This window comes from Morone saxatilis, unplaced genomic scaffold, assembly GCF_004916995.1.
Source record: "Morone saxatilis isolate NCDOM2014 unplaced genomic scaffold, NCSU_SB_2.0 Contig16, whole genome shotgun sequence".
NCBI lineage: Eukaryota > Metazoa > Chordata > Actinopteri > Moronidae > Morone > Morone saxatilis.
In genome coordinates, this window is record NW_023339718.1 from 12965676 (window position 1) to 12983231 (window position 17556).

Consider the following 17556-nt stretch of genomic DNA (forward strand, 5'->3'; position numbering starts at 1 on the left):
TCAATAACCCTAACCCTAACCCTAACAATATCGTCCCTCCAGACTCTCTGCAGACCTCCTCCTGGATCAAAGGTCCTGATGATCAGATCCTCAGTGTCCAGTTGGAGCACACTGACTGTACGGACGCCGGTTCCTCTGCGGCTCAGATTAAAACCGAGGTTGGCGTTGGGGACGGCGGAGCGTCGGAACCGAACGGGGACTTTGATCCGAGCGACGGGCGACTCCTCGCCGACTGCTCCGACGACACCGACGACAGCGGGGACTACTGGAGGGAGCCCGCCGGGGTTTGGAGACCGGAGGAGACGGGAGCGGCGGAAGGACAAAGTTCACCTCCGAGCGGGAAGGCGAGGACCTCCGCGGATCAGCCGCCGGCGTTCAGTTGCAAAGTGTGCGGGGAGTCCTTCCACAAGGTCGGCTATCTGATCACCCACTGTACGGCACACCCGAAGGACTGCGGCCTGTGCGGGAAACACCTGGAGCTCAGCGAGAGCCTGAAGGTTCACCTCCGGGTTCACAGACACTCCACGTTCCGCTGCGGCGTGTGCGGCCAGAGCTTCACGCTGCGCGGGAACCTGCGGACGCACATGAGGATCCACTCGGGCGAGCGGCCGTACGCCTGCACCGTCTGCGGCAAGAGCTTCGGCAGGAGGGCGACGCTGGTGCGGCACGTACGCAGCCACACGGGCGAGAAGCCGTTCACCTGCACGTACTGCGGCCGCGGCTTCGTGGAGAAGGGCAACCTGACCGTGCACCTGCGCACGCACACCGGCGAGCGGCCGTACTGGTGCTCCGTCTGCGACCGACGCTTCAGCCAGCTCGCCTGCTTCTACAGACACCCCTGTCAGAGGAGGGCCATGGCCGCAGAGTGATCCGGTTCTCAGTAAACCTCCTTCAAGAACTGTGCAGGCAACCAAGAGCAGTTTATGATTAAAATGCATAGACTCATACAAACATATTCCCTTTCAATCATCAACCATGACTCTGACTGTATTTTATTATTTCACTTTTTGCAGGACGTTTCTGGGCATCACAATGTGGAGAGAGCTCTGTCTTTGCACTGTATGTCTGTGTGTTCGGTCTGAGCTACACGCAGCAGACAGTGCAGCTACGTTTATCTCAGTAAAGCGCTCCCTCACTACATTTACTCTTTACCTTGTTCTACCATCGCCGCTTTTTCTTGAGCTCGGGAGGAGAGGCCAACTTTGAATTGTGTGTTTACAATCAGCAAAGGAAATATCCAAATCTGTATGCCTTTAAGAGCATTTACTGCACATGCAATCAATGGACATTTTAACCTGTTGCGCCTAATTTTTGATATGGTGAGTTTGGCTCTGTGTGATTTGTCTGCTATAAATGACAGAGAGCTACTGCTCCCCAGTGATTTTACTTGCTGCCATGACAATGTTTCCCAGTTACATTTAGAAATCCATGCACATCAGTCAGGACTGATTCTATGACGGATCTGTGGAATAACACCATCATCTGTCTGTCAATATTTAAAAACATCTGACCTACACAAAAACAGCTATTGTTGTCTTAAATTGACTGTCGGTAACATAATGAACCCAAAATGCTGGTCTTTTACTTTTATCCATGTAGCAGTGCTTCTCCAGTAAAAGTGAAAGCCAAGTCAGTCCAGAACGAGTCTAATGCTGATGCAACAGTGTTGTGTTGTTCTGTACTGGCATGTTGGAGGTGATGAGGAATAAAGATACACAAAGATTTAACCAGCCTCTCCAGATCTGAGCATCTGGTATTATAAAATGAAAACGGTGGAATCAGCAAGAGGCTTCCATGCTTCACTGTCTGAATTATTCAGAGGTTTGAATTACACCAAAGTCTTAATGAATAAAGCTGCTTTCTCACCTGCTGCCTGTGTCCCTGTGACAGTTGTGTAAATTGATATCAGCACATTAGTTCATTGCAATATCTCAGCATTGGCATGTACATGTACAAATCTGTCCACAAGAAAGCACTCACAAATGTATTTGTCCACTGTAAAATGTCTGCACTCAATATCTTGGTCACAGTTCTTTAAAAGGTATATATGAATTTCTCCTGCCACTAAAGCAGTAGCATCTCAGACCAAAACAGTGGGCGCTACGGCCAACCAGACTCCATTCACAAAACCAGTGATTCTACCGAGGAGATAATTGTAAAAGCAAATTTCAAACTAGACAGAAACTAAAAAATGTCTTTGTCAGTCTTTCCAACAATCACAACCATCAAATGGTTGGTCACAGTAAATCCTTAATTCACAGAGTTTGATGAGGAAATGTTGTGAAACGGGCAAGAATGGCTGCCATGTTGCCTAACTTTAGTTAATCCTTGGGGAGAAATGCGTCATAAAAGTATTTTATTTAAAAGGACTTTACTTACTATGCTTTTATTCGATAGGGCAGTTGAAGATAAGTGGAACCCGTTTCCCTGCCGTATGGTCTCAGCCTACATGGAAGCCTCCCTGCGCTTCCAGCTGTCACTGACTTCCAGGGTCCTGTGTGGTGCGAACTATAGGGGAGCCAGAGGGAGCGCGGCAGAATAAGACATGAGCCCCCATGAAAACATGATTTGTGAAATTTTGGGGGGCTCTCTTATGCCATAATCATCCCGATCCCTAAAAAGTCACCAACGCCGCCTCAATGACTTCCGCCCCATAGCACTCACCCCAGTCATCACCAAATGCCTTGAGAAACTGGTTTTGAGACACATCAAAGCCTGTCTCCCTGGACCCGCACCAGTTTGCATACCGGACTAACAGATCCACCGAAGACGCCACTAGCCCGCTCGACCACCTCCCGAGGGCCTGCGACGAGACTGCAGGGATGCTTTCATTGCTTTCAGGCTCAGGCTTTTAATTACCATATGAGGAGACGGAGCTTCTGATCCAAGCTAACCATACCTGGGCCTCCACCACCCAACTGCTCCTCCGGGATAAAATACTTTTTGGCAACCGACCCCAGCGGGTTGAACTAGGGTGCCTCCCTCTTCCTCCTACCCCACTCTCCGCACTGGCTCTCCACAGGGCTGCCGTGCCTGAGCCCACTACTCTACCCCTTACACCATACGGACTGCAGTGCCCGCCCCCCAGAGAACATCATTCGTCAACTTTGCTGATGACAAGACGGTGGTGGGGCTGATTGCAGGGGATAACGAGCGGCCTACAGAGATGACGGTCCTCGAACTTTGGCGAGTGGTGTGCATCAACGACCTGCGCACTAACACAACTCAACAGAGTCCAAGGAAGCTCAGTCCTGGACTTCAGGCGAACAGAGCCGCCCTGCCCCCTCCCTGTATCAACGGTGGACTGTGGTAGAGCCGAGTGGGTCCTTCAATTCCTCGGCATTCACGATCTCTGCAGACCTTCTCCTGGTCGGTCAACACCACAGCTGGTCAAGGAAGCCCGAGCCAGCGGGCTCGACTTCCTGGAGGTGCTCAGGGAAGGCAGGCAACTAAACACTCAAGCTGCTGTGAGCCTTTACCGTTCCACCTCGGAGAGGCCTGTTGAGCCTACGCTGTGACAGGTGTGGCCTCCAGCTGCCACGGAGCGCGACAGGGAAGCCGACTGCAGAGGGTGAAAAACACCGCAGCAAACAATTTCATCGGGCTGCCCTCTGGCCGTCCTTGACGTGCCAGGTCTATAGCACACCACCGCACCCCTGGCTGTCCATCTCTTTAGCCTGTTGCCCCTCAGGCAGAGGCGCTTCAGGGTCTAATACAGGCCAGAACGAACCACTTCAGGATGCTTCCGTTCCCCAAAGCTGTCACCATACTCAATTCAAATTTGCACTAAATGTATTTATTGTATTGTATTGTATTTATGTATGTATATCGTGATAATTATGTGTGCACTTTTACGGAGCTGCTCTCTAAATCTCATTGTACTGTGTACAATGACAATAAAGGCTTTCAATTCAATTCAATTTCAATTCAATTCAATACTAGCTAAATAGCCTGGTACATGAGAAAATAAAATCTAGACTATTTGTCTCCTAACTGTCTTAGACAGATGATGAAAGGGCATAGAGAGCAAAACCTCAACTCCCCTCCCAACAATAACTGCACATTTCTCACCCCGTTTATCTGATAAGAGGCTGCAGAGGAAGTGAGATCAGAAGGGAGCACAGGGGAGAATAAGAGTGAGTTAGACAGTGTGGTTGTTACCACAGGCAACCATGCAGGTCTCTAAGGAAATTACCCTCTGAGTCCATCACAGATCTCAGGTCATATTTACTTTGTATAGGAAGAAACGGAAAACTTAAACAGTCTTCAACAGCAGCAGGACTTTGGTGCACACAGCTATAGATGAAACCCTTAATTAAATGTTGACAAATTAATAGTTACAGCAAGAAATGCTCCATTGCATGATGGTCTAGTGATAAAGACACATGGAACAAAATTCCAACATCTGTAGTTTAGTTTTAATTCCTTTTGTTTTATCTCATACAACCTCCTTTCTTTCTCCCCATGTTTCCAGCCTGTAAAATGTTACTAAATAAAGGCAAATACTAAAAATAATTACAAAAATACAATAAGTTAAAAGTTCCAATTTCCATTCTTCTGTGTAAACAAGACTTTTTTCATGACAACGGCTCTTTCTAAGTAATATACAGCATTTCAAATGTTGTTTTGTATTTACAATCTGCTTGCTTTCCACCAGCTGTAATATTTTTATCCCTCTGTTGTGTGCAAGTGTTGTTCAGTTACAGGGGTTAGACACAATATAACAAACACCTGTGAAATCTATTGAAATTGAACAGAACAGCACGTTCCTGCAACAAATACTAACTTGTGAAGCTTCTAATATAAGACTGTTTAAAGAGGTACTGGGAAAAATTCAGCAGAAACTTTTTTAATATAATACAATATGGAACAAAATCACAAATTACCGCCCTAGAACACACCACAATATTGAAACAACACATTTCTGAAACAGTCCGAGTACGGTTAGAAAACCCTCACTTTAGGTGTGACTCAAGTGAATTGCACCTCGAGTTGACAAAAATTGTGTTGACAACACAAAGAATCTATCTGGGACGAACCAACCTTCGCATCCTGTTTGATGCTATCTCTAGCGTTTGATCGGCAGACATGAAACAACACAACCACATTGAACAGTAAAATAGGCTCTTGAAAGGGACAATATTGTCAAAGACTTGGGGACATATTGAGTGACAGATTTTAGGTCTTTGAGGCTTTGCTCTCTTGCTGGGCAGCAAGCTGATGTCTTCTCACTTCTCAGATGTGAAGCTCCTGTGATTGGGACAATATGCAAGTAGACTGTTGTGTCATGGTGTTAAATATAAAAGACATTATCAATGCATGGACATCTGTGGAAAAGATCTTTATTTCTAACAATACAGAGGCTTTGGTATGCCATACTTGTGCATTCCATGGCCTTTGGTTGTGATGGAAACATGCTGGTGTCCTTATTTGCATTTTACCTGAGAATACAGATGCAATCAGTGTTAAATTGAAATTCCACCATATCTAGCATTAAAGTCATTGTGGTCTTTGTGTTGAAATATACTTGATGTAATAAAAAGTCTGGAAAACCCTGCAGGAAAAACAGTTTTAAGCAGTCCACAGATGATGTAAAATGAGCGGAAAAGTATTCCACTGTCATTCTGAATATTCTTCTCCTGCCTCAATTCCACCCATACAAAAGGAAAAGAGAAAAAAGCTTGAAGGAGTAGTGTTTTATTCATCTTTATGTAAATCCAGTCATTTACGGTTGCCTTAACAAATCAGGAATCAAGTGTGTCAACATCTAGCAGAGAAGAAAGTGCGTATGGGGATTACAAAAGAACAGAAACAGAACAAAAACAGGTGGAGGGAGAAACTCTCCATCGATTAAAGTCTACAAATCCTGACTAGGGTAGAATGTTTTTAATTGTCTGAAATCTCTGTATGCTGTAGAAAGTTTACAGTTCTACTCAAACCCTAAGCTCAGTGAGCTATTGTTCATTTCTGAGTGACAGTGTGTGGAGGCTGACCCCAGAGCTGGTTCACACCATAGAAAAATACCCTGGTTATTTGCATTTTTAACTGTAAACTACTGAGTTTCTATAGAATAAATGAAAATGATAAACTCTTACCTACCAACTTCTACTGGCCTTGGTTATAGGCCCAGGCCCAAGTTTTTTCATTACATCCTAAACCACTAAGAAAGATAAATCCCTCATTGCATTGCTACATAGATAATGTTACAAGTATATGCTCAAAACCAATATTAGGCTAAGTAAATCCCACACAGTATTTATTTATATGTATATATATATATCAGTTCAAATAATGGGAATATAGTATCAGATAAACTCAGAGCAGATAAACATTTATTTAATAAATTCTGGGTCGTTTTCAGGTTGCTAATTGGATGGCAATTACCTACTAACCACTTAAGGCAACGTTTCCCCTTACCTGTCATCACGGTGGTTGTGGTTAATATATTCTGATAACATGACCCAGGGTTTTTATGTAAAGGCAACTTCTATTTCAAGCACTGTTTGATTTCATTCTTTACTGAATCAAGGTGATGCTCAGTCAACCCTGAATCTATACATGACATCAAAAGCAGCATTGTTCCCAAGTCATACAGAGGCTAATATCAACGTCAGATCATCTGTAGACTATATCTCTTTAGCTGAAAAAATAAGGTGAGCATCTCAATGTAAACATGCAGTTTTTGAGAAGTGATCAATGCTGTTTTTCCTGCGATGCATTTGTCATGGGTTTGACTGATTATGGCCTAAATCTGTACCATGATGATGTGCATAATAAGTCACAGTAAAGAGCTCTGTCCTTCAAATGGAGCCTTGTCAACAATCTCAATACGTATGAGTCCACAAACGCCTTTAACACTGTACTAAACATCCAAGAAAGGAAGAATCTTCTAATTGGACAAAATAAACATCACAGAATTCTCAAAATGTCTCAAGAGAGCTCTGAAGCCCTGGCAGTTCAGTTGTCTTCCGGACTGAAGTGGGATGTCATCTCCTGATCTCCAAACCTCTGCTCTGTCTTGTGCGATCTCGCTGCAGCAACAGAGTTCAGTTTGAAGAAAGTAAACACTGCAGAGGCCTGACATGGGGCACAGTGCTCAAGAACATCGGTTCCAGTTGGGGCAACAAACCCTTTCGAATCAAATCTCATTAATAATTCTTCTGGTCCGACCGTTGCTCAATGACCTTGATTTGGTTATGGGATAGTTCGAACCAGCCCGCACCCTTTCTCATGAATCTTTACCTTCACTCCATCCAAGGTGAGGTGCAGGACTTAAAATGTATGACGCTTAATACCCTATCAATTGAGTAACACTCACTTTAAGTAGATATCAAATAACACAAAGCGCACTGCTTTGCACCAAAACAAACTAGTCACTCAAGGTTCTGGTCAAAGAAAGTACCCTACATTTTTGCATCTAATCTCACTTACAGCCGATGATGATGACAATTCAGTCATGTTGTTGACTACAACCTGTGAGTGGTAAAGTTCTGTGGGTGCAGTCTCACTTAATTATAAAATACAAGGAGGCCCATATTACTTAAATTATTAAATGGGAGATTTAGTTCAAATGAAACAGTTGATGGACTGGACCTTTGTCTGTGAGTGTGTAGCTACATGTCCACATGCATGTTTGAACAGTGGATGAGAAGCAAACATGACTGAGCTGCAAATAATGTGTATTTGTGTCTGTACACAAAAGGGGCCTCTGTGTAGTTATGTGTTTATGTACGTGTGTGTATGTGTGTGTCTGTGTGTGCGTGTGTGTGTGATCCAGCAGTAGCTACGAAGTGTTTGATGTGTTGGGGCTCCAGCCCATTTGATAAGCTCTCTCCAGGGTTCTCTTGCAGTCCTGCATCACCGTGCTGAAAACAATGTGAGGGTACTGGACGACCAGTCGCTCCACCGTCTCCTCGTTCACCTGTAACGCAAACACAAAAATGCACACTATTAACATAAATGCAGAACACACACACACACTTCATATAATGATGAAATTATGAGATTTACCTCAATGACAATATATCTTACAGTGATTTTTTTCCAGAGCTCACATGGTCTGTATATGTTCACATTTTGCATTATTCTAAGCATGTGTAGGACTTCTCACCAATGTTGGCTTAAAAGAATAGTGTCATAAAAGATATAAATAATTTATAAATATAAATATTTTACACTTCCATGACGACTAAGAACGTGTGATATAATGTGTGAATTAGTGTATATATTTATTTGTTCATGTTTACTCACTTCTGACATGTTTGTCCTGTTTGATTACAGTACGACCAGTTTAAGGATAGGTTCACTATTGTTCAGGTTGGTCTTAAAGCAATACTCAGGTGCCCATATGTGTACATTGAAACAGCTTCTGTCCTTTTCCTGTGCAAAAATATGTGTTCGCAGGCTTCAACAGTCTGAGTAAATCACATCAAATGGGTATCTCATTAAGTTACTATCAATTTAGTACAGAAGACCTTCTGGAAATTTCATAGTTTTCATAGTTCTAACCTTTGGTTAGATGTTATTGGTTGTTATAGCTAGTGCTACTTTATAGGCATTTAAACAGGCGAAAGATTCATAAAGTTGGTAATTTGATAAATTAGGTCTATTGTCCAGCCCTATGTTCACACACTAAGTCAACCAATGAAGCACTTTATTTCAGAATCATTCACTCAAAACAGAATTCCAGGGAGTCCTCCTGGGTAGATACATTAAAAAGAGGCACTCAGCCTAAAATCATATAAATGTAACAGGAATATTGCTTTAGGTCTAATAAATACAGATTTTTAAATGACTTAATTTAAATGGCGTAATTTAAAAATCTGTCTCTGCATCACCCCATGATGCCTTATTAATATAATCAGAAGCACAGATTGAACTGTTAGTGCCCTGTCAAAAGAGCAGTGTACTAGACTAATGTGAAGGATAGCCAGTTTCTTAAAACCATACTATGTATGCACGTATGCACACATACACACACAATTGGACTATAGCAGTGGGTTTAGCACCAGAGGACAGCTGAGTTCACCAGGCTAATGAGGCCTTCATGTTCTCAGAGGACTAGAAAGACAAGCAGCTAATAGCCACTCCCGCACTACTTTGCCAGTCTAACACTCTGTCGGGCCATCACTGAGAGCCAAGAGTGAGAAACCCTGAGAATCTGACAAAGAGCAGAGGCAGAGTAACCCTGGAGACCTCGAGGGGTTAACCTCAATCCACCCAGAACCAACCCCCGCCCACCCGCGAGCATGACACTTTCCAGGGGAAATGATGTATAAACACTCACACACATGTTGAGCACACAGTCATTCGTTGTTGCCAAAGCAGTGACAAAGTGCTTCACAGTTTTCCCCGAGCTCACTGCCCGAGAGTCCTTTGGTTTCTGTGTTTTCTGGAAGAAAAGTCTTGCATGGTAAGAGTTCCCTGGCTCTTGCTTAGGTTATGATCTGTTTTGGTTGTCATTTTCTATCTAATTTCTTTTTTCTATTCATTGAACATAATTTCTTTTAGTGGTGGGTATCCACAGCTCCGTGTCAAGTAGAGAAATTGAAAAAACAAATGGACAGACAGATGGACAAAAAAAGACAGAGTCAGGATAAAACCAGAAAAAAATCAGAGAGAAAAAAAAGTATGCTTGAGCGAACAGACCACCGATGCCTCTCGGGTCACAGAAGGAAGATGGAAACTCTGCACAGCACAAGTGAATTCAATAAGACTAAAAGGCAACAACAGCCTGTTAGCTTTCCCTTTGATTGCCAAGGAAGAAACAGCAAGCTGGAGTTCGGGTTCTTGACGCCAACACAAAGAGGCTTAACAGACTCTTTCAGGATACCGTCGATACAGGAAATATAAAATAAAATCAAGACCACGGGGTCAAAAAGTCTTTCTTACTTTCATCTGCTTTTTGTTTTTATGATCAGACGCTAAGAGAAAGTGCCAAAAAACAGTCCTGCCTCAGTTCTCTCTCCAGTCACTGTTGAAGAGAAAGACAACAGACACTGGCGGAAAGCTTTTAAATTTCAAGTAATACTCAACCGCTGAAAAGGTGTATTCAAATAAGCAGGTAAGAACTCAAATGAGAAAATTCCAGCAACACTTTCAGTGCTGTGATCAATGATTCATTAGTAAAGCTAATGCATTAATAAAACTGTGTTTCAGGACATTGCCATAAAGAATTCAGATTACTATTATTGTGAGATAATGTGAGTATTCCTCCCTTGTACTGAAAAGATCAAACTCAGCAAGTGAAGCAGTAATGCTGACCATACGGGGAACACATAGGAGACCTTTTGGGTATGTTATCCTTATTAAGTTTACTCACAAAGGGGATATAACATAATGTAAGTGTATAATAATAAGTATATAATGAGAGCTTCCAGTGAAGAGATGAAAAAAACATCATATCTGTGGGCACCGATGAGGAGGCTGTAACCTTCCTCAAACGAATACATAAAACAAACATAAATTTTTCCCTCACATTTTCCACATCGGTTTTCGCTCACTTGAGGTGGTTGCCTGTTAATTACGTTATCCTCTGCCTGGTTTAATGGTACCCGACTGGAGAAAAACCCCATCAACTATTAATCTTGATGCGACCCATTCCTAATATTCGCATAATAGGAGTGGATGGAAATCCAGATTCATTTGCATTTTCTTTGGTCGATTTCCTGAATATTCTCTTAAAATTTGAGATTTTGACAAGCTGCTGTAACTTGTAGCACTTGTAACAAATGGACATTTTTGTTTCCTGTCTTGTGGCTTCAATCTTCTGCTTCTATTCGGTTTAGTGTTATTTTTTAGAGTTCATGCATATTAGTTTGTCATATTCAACCTTTTAAAACTGTTAACCTAGTCCTAGCAAAGGCAGTCAATGAGTCAATTTTAATAATAAATAATGGCAAGCAAGGATTAGCATTTCCCTTTTGGGATTTGACCCGGGTGTCTGACCACACGGACTCCTGAATTGAGAGCTTTTCATTTGCTGTCTGGTCTGTCAACTCTTGGATCCTTTTCAAAAAATATAGCAACTGACTCCACATAGCGATCATTAGCTTTTATGTGATGTTGGATCATCCTCCCACCTGGTTTTTCTCATTTTGAAATTATTTTTGGGGACCATTTAATGCCTTTATTACGAAGCGGTAGTGGAGAGATGACAGGAATCGAGGGAGAGAGAGAGATGCAACAAAGGTACCTTGGCAGATCTTAACCAGAAATGTTGCTGTTCATGTTCAGCGTCTTAAGCCCTAAGCCACAGGAGGCGACCCAGACCCATTTTTTTTTCAATATAAACAACTGTTGTTTGCCTACAAAGATGGCAGCATGTTGCTTTCACCGAAGACCAAAGCAGGAGCAGAAGAGCAGCTTAACTGAGGCATCCAAACGCTGCTGCTACAGAGAGAAGTTAAGTTTGTTATGACATATGGCTGAGCCTCATTAGCAGATAAAATGACAAACCCCTGATTGCCTTCATAACATATTATGCTATATTCTTGAAAAGAGAATGAAACATCCCCCAGCTCGTTAATCAGGGCTTAATTACAATTAAAACAGATCTAAAGAATAGACCTGTCAAACTGATGGGAGGCCATAACATTCATTAATGTTAATTTAGTGCAGCTCCACTTGCTGAGCAAACACGGCAGACACAAAATGCCCCACAATCAAAACGCTGAATCATTTCCTAATTGCTAGTTGCGGCAACACTAAACGTTTGAGTTGCAACAAGATCAGTTTGATGGAAATCATTAAAAGAATAACTATTGCACTGACCTCTGCTGCTCTTGTTGATCAACTTTAAAAAATGTGTCTTTTTATGTTGTTTTCTTAAGTTTTGAAATGTAATTACTGTCACATACAGCAGAAATTATCGGGTTTTGCCTCTGCAATAATAAGATGTTTGAATTCCAATCAAGATTGATGGAAAAAAAAGATTTTACTATCAATCAAATCCAAGCCTGTAGCACAGAAACTTATATTTTAATTAATTGGCATTTTGGAATGACGAATGCCTTCGTTCATTGTTAAAACAACGTCTTGGCTGTAGATACAAAATCCTGTTGACAGAAAATCAGTTGACAGAGGCATTTATACATCATAGCGCCCATTAACTCTCCGCCACTGCACGAAATGACAGCCAGAGTCTTTTCAGGCCTAAAAACAACAGCCTTCTATAAAAGAAACTCTCTCCTTGCAAGTTCACAGAGCTCAGAGCTACAGAATCCTTTTTCCAGAGTAAGACCGTGTGCCCTTTGCGTGGCTCTGTGGTATGTTGAATGAGATGTGATGACATCACCACACCTGCTTGGTATTTGTGGCTCAGAGCTGATGTTAGACATGAAGGTCAGACCAAATGCTGTGGGTAACTGGCTGGCACAGAAGGGAGTCCTCTGGTTACAACAGTTGTGCCACTGACTTCTTCAAACCAATGATTCAGCTGTTTATTTCCTGAGTGAAATTTTGTTACTGGGCAAAACCGTGCTTAACGATATTTTGTTGCTAAGCAACATAAGCTTAAAATGATATCAGGAGGCACTGAGGCCTCTGGTGACTGAATGGTGCTTTGGATATATGGCTCTGGCAGGGAGTTTTTTTCTTCTTTTACCCCATACAGTCCTGATCCAGTGTACTGTACTGTACAACCCCTCCTCCAACCCTGCTGCCAAGTCTGTAGGAGAGCCATATGATAGAGCAGATCGCTACTCACTGATGATTCTAATCTTTGAGAAGCATCTGGGAGCGCAGCCACAGTTATCTGGAGCAAGGCCTATACTTATGATATTTTCCCCCATTTTAACTTCAAAGATGCTGCCCTGTAGATCTAAGTGCGGTGTAATGCATGCTGACGGGTAATGTGCCGTTGTCAGGGTTTACAAGAGGGCGAGAGAGGGAAGGGGAAAACAAAAAGATGTATGTTTGATACACTGTTCTGCAAAAAGCACCTTTTATTTGAACATGCTGTACAGTAAAAGTGAATAGCTTATAGGGTTGTGTGTGTGAGCGGCTGTTGACAACTGCCCTTCCTTGCATTTGATGGCTGAAGGTAAGTGACGGCAAGCTCCCAAGTTGACCTCTGCTCTCTCTTAGAGTGCTTTTATGTCCTCTTTTTCTTAACAGTAAGCTCTCTTTTTTTTAAGACTGATCTTCTGATGCAAATGCACTCTATCACCACGTAAAATATACATTTACCGCAAGCGCTGGGCCTTCCCCTAGTAAGCAGTGCTGTAAAACACGTCATAAAGATGACTAATGCAGCAGCAGTTCACATTCTCAGTGGGAAAAAGAAGAACAGGGTCGTAAATCGATAATAAGATACACAAACACGAAGATGCATATCATATTAGACCGCGTGGTGAGAACACCCTCTGAGTGCTCCTAGCAATCAAGGGAGGGAAATGGAATAAAGAGAGAGGGAGAGAGAGTTTAGGAAATAGAAGGCTAAAAAAAATATGGCCTCCACTCCTTCTGAATATATCAAACCCACTGAGCGCTGTATTGTACGTATGACCCTGAGACAAAGCAAAAAAACACTAACTGTTGATTTAAAAAACTAGAACTGAATTTGAATGCATAAATATATATCAGAAAACAAAGACATGTTGAGTGGTCCATTATTTTAATTTTAATTTTATTATTATTATTATTTACTTAAAAAATCTTCTTTATTCTCTCAATCTATTTTTTCAATACAAACTGCCCTATTTCTTTTTATTTCCCTCTTTGTTTTCATTAAATTCAGCACAGGTCTGCAGGGTTCTGTTTCTTTTATTTTTTGCCCCCCCCCCCATTTTCTTTGGCCATGTGGCAGTCATTGCTAGTCCCAGGCCAATAAAGAGAGACAAATACCCCCCGTTCCCTGTCTACTCCCATGTAGATAGTGTATCTGTCAACCAGTAAATACATTTGGGGTAAATGTTTAAAAAGCCTGTTTAGGCAGCAGAAGAATGCAGTGCATCAGGTCTTAGTAAAAGGCAGCTTAAACAAGTCTGGATTTAAACAGGCCAGATTTATAGCCTTCTTTAAACTGCTCAGAGGAAAAGCCCCAGTTGTAAAGTTTCTAAACGAGTGACTGGACAACTGAAAGATAGTTCTCCGTCTCTGATAAGAGGGAGAAGAACGCAGGGAAAAGAAAGAAAGTAACAAAGCAGAGGATTTTAAAAGTATAGAGACAGAAAAGAGGTCGCACACAAACTTATTCTGAAGGATTCAATATTTCTAAATGAACTATTGATGCATTGGCTTGGAAGCTTAAGGAATAGACTGCTCTTTACCGAGGAAAGCCTGAGCTCAAACATTTTGATTCAGTCTCAGAAAGCCCAGCGACCCTCAGAAATCTGCAGTGCATGGCTCTGAACGTGCTTTTAAAAACCAGGTCAGGCACCGCTTGCGACAACTAAGGTCTGGTCCCGCTCACACACCCTCATCCCTGCACAATATCAGCCGGCAGCAAAACTGAAAAGCAGGGTGTCAGTGCATACACACACACTCGTGTGAGAATGGGGGCTCAACTGAACAGGGTCAGAAAAAGAGGTTCTGGAGGCCAGGTTTGTAAACCCCACACTCCATCACGCGTGACAAAGGTAACTAAAGGAATGTGTACGAGGCTCAGCCCAATCCCTCGCTCTACGCCGGCCTTCTTATCTCTGCAGACTGGAGGAAAACTCCATAACTCAAGAGATTTTACACAATTTATTTGTTAGTCTCAGAAAAGAAAACACGGTAAAACACAATCACAGCAACATCTATCAGGTAGAATTGAAATAAAACTAATTAAATGAGAGGTGTTGTGGTGACAGAGTAGGCCAACAAGCTGGAGAAGATGTTCTGGTAGCAATAGTACTGATAACCGCCCATTTATTTTGCATTTAATACTTCAAATTAAGTGCTATAAAGGTAAAACATGCAAAACCACTGCATGAAATGATGCTTTAATTATCTGGAATAAAGCAAAACACCAAAAGTCACCAGAATATTGGTGCAACCACAATTAACTTTTGTCTAACACTTATGTGTTAGACAACAGTAAGTAAGTAAGTAAGTAAGTACAGTAAGTTATATTATATTATCATATGATAGATGTATTCATCTTTTTACTACATATGTCATTCACATCATATCATCCAATAAAATAAAGGATGTGGTGCTCCATGATAGAGGTCCTCACATGTTCACTAGTTTGTAGGTACCAAGACCAGGAATCCGATTTAGTCCTGGTCAAAATCATATTTTGTCTAATCGGGTAAGGTCTCATTCTATTGGGACATAAAAGGTCTTATTATAGGGGTGTGGGTCGATATGTCTAACACCCAAGAGGATCCATCAAGTGGACTCTCTAGCTCTGATCACATAGCACACCATAATCATTAGAGGAGAAAAATTTAGCTTTTGAAACAAGATGGAGAGAGTGAGCTGTAAATCGGTTTGTTCGAGTTGGCCACATTTTGGATTGGGTCCAAAAATCCTTAGGTCTCTTTTGGACTGTCCTTAAGTCCCTTTCAGGTTATTTATATCTAATAATATTAATTTAATTTAATCAATTTGGATTAATGCAGGTTTTCCACAGGTCTGTTTCGGATCGGGTCCAACATTTCGGAGCAGTGAAGACGCCTAAATCTAAAATCTAAAATCCAATTGTTCAAGATATACCTTAGCAGTACTAACATTTTAATGTCAATTATTTAAATTTATGGCATTGTTAAAAGCACACAAAGAGTAACAGCAAATGAACAGGAGAAAGAAAGAGACAGATGGATTTACACACACTCTCTCACACACACACACACACACACACACACACACCTCCAGAAACTATAGGAAATTCCAGAGAGGCTTACTAGAGGTCAGACACAAGCAGAATTCCTTAAAGATAATCACAACAGAGCTACTGTGTTTAATTTTTTGCCTTGCATGACTCCCTTGTTCTTCAGAATAAATAAAGAACAAGGACAGCTTGACCCTTTCAAAGAACACCACAATACAAAATTTATAGTGACTCTTTAGAGCGAGGAGAGCTTGGATTAGATTTGTGGATGGGTCAAATTTAAAAAAAAGGCCATGAGCAATATTCTGTGATCTCATTTTTAAGCCTAATTTACACCACCTACTGTACAGTGATTATTCTGAATTATAGGTTAATTCAGAATAATCAAATGAGAACATTAAAGTCAAGCTCTTATATATTTAAAAGGTCAATGAATAACATTGTGTACACAGATTTCAGCCTTTTGTTCTATTTACTGTCGGTATAAACATAAATCTTGACAGCATGATACATCTGTAAATTTGTTTTCGGAATTTTAGCTCTTGAGTGAAAATTGTTCTTTTCTTCAAATGCTCACTGAGCAGCCACAGGTCAAAGAAACACCATTTCAGAAAAAAACTTATTCAGAGCTTTTATATCCACTGGCTACTCTTTTTTCCCCAATCAATTCTAAAGCTGGACATCAATCATAGGCTTAATAGATTTCCCCAAAAAAAATTTCCAAAGCTCATCTGGATGTATTAAATTTGTACAGACATGGCATTCAGTGAGGGGAGCTACATTGTCATTAGCATTAAATAGCTAATTCATCACCAACACAGTCAGACACTGTGCCTGCAGGCTAAAAATGGGCTGTGACCACCTGCTGGCTCCCTCAGTGTTTGGGAGAAGGAAAAAACATATTGAGCCAAACGTTAGTTATTGCCCAAAAACATATCAGGGTTGGCATGTCTGAGTATCCAGGCCACACTGAGTCTTGTCTACTGTCTGCCCATGACTCCATGAGATTATGTTGACCTCCGTTGTGATGAGTAAACAGCACTGGATGAGGGAGGAAGAGGAGTAGGGGGAGAGAAAAAAGGGGGAAGGCTGAAAGACAAGACAAGGGGGGGCAACTTGAATGAACTAATTGAATGAACAAAAGATGTGAGCGGCATCCAAAATTTGAACAACCTTGGCTGTCCTTGCTTAGAGAAGGGCGAGGGAGGTAAAAACAGAGAAACAAAAAGAGGGAAGAGGGGCAAAAATAAAGTGAGGACAAGGTGGAGAGAAGGCATAAATGTGTATATGAGTGTGTGTGAGCCAGGTGAGGTCAGGTTTATGTGTGTGTCTGGTAGATTTTTGTTGAAGGGCAATTCTGAGATTCCCTTCAGATACTCAGTGAACTCTGTCAGTGTCTCACTTTATTTCACCCTCTCTCCTTCACTGTCCCTTGCTCCTGCCCTTTAGAAACAAGATGAAGAGATGATCAGGAGGTGGCTTCAGTTAAGACCGCCAATCAATACAGCTCTTCTGTGTGGGATGAGACTCCAAGATTACACTGAAAATCACAAATAGCAAATGACTCTTTCAAACCACTTTCTCGACTTTGAACATTCAAGTCTGACCAAAGCCTGGAAAATGGGAACCAGAGAACCTGCCTATTTTACACCTGATGCTGTGCATTCAGTATCTTTTCTCCTAATTCCCCCCCGCTTTAGGAGCATTTAAACTAAGGATCCCTGCCGTTCACAATAACAACACTCATCAAAGAAAGTTTTGCTGAACTCCCAAACTCTCATTTCCTAAACGAGACT

General features: G+C 41.8%; 2 protein-coding genes across 2 annotated transcripts in view; one reads left to right on the forward strand and one right to left on the reverse strand.

Annotated features, from left to right (window-relative positions):
* Positions 1–39: 39 nt before the first annotated feature.
* Positions 40–1870, forward strand: LOC118325912 (zinc finger protein 316-like; the record flags this gene model as incomplete). Its single annotated transcript, XM_035658769.1, is given in 1 exon segment — positions 40–1870. A coding segment is annotated over 1 exon segment (830 nt), but the record flags the coding sequence as incomplete, so codon positions are not given.
* Positions 1871–7536: 5666 nt separating this feature from the next.
* The window catches only part of fbxl17 (F-box and leucine-rich repeat protein 17), a 198676-nt gene continuing 188656 nt past the window's right edge, over positions 7537–17556 (reverse strand). Inside the window, exon 11 of the mRNA XM_035658508.1 lies at positions 7537–7921. Coding sequence (XP_035514401.1) covers positions 7784–7921 — 138 coding nt within the window. The 3' untranslated portion in view covers positions 7537–7783. The remainder of the gene's footprint in view (positions 7922–17556) is intronic.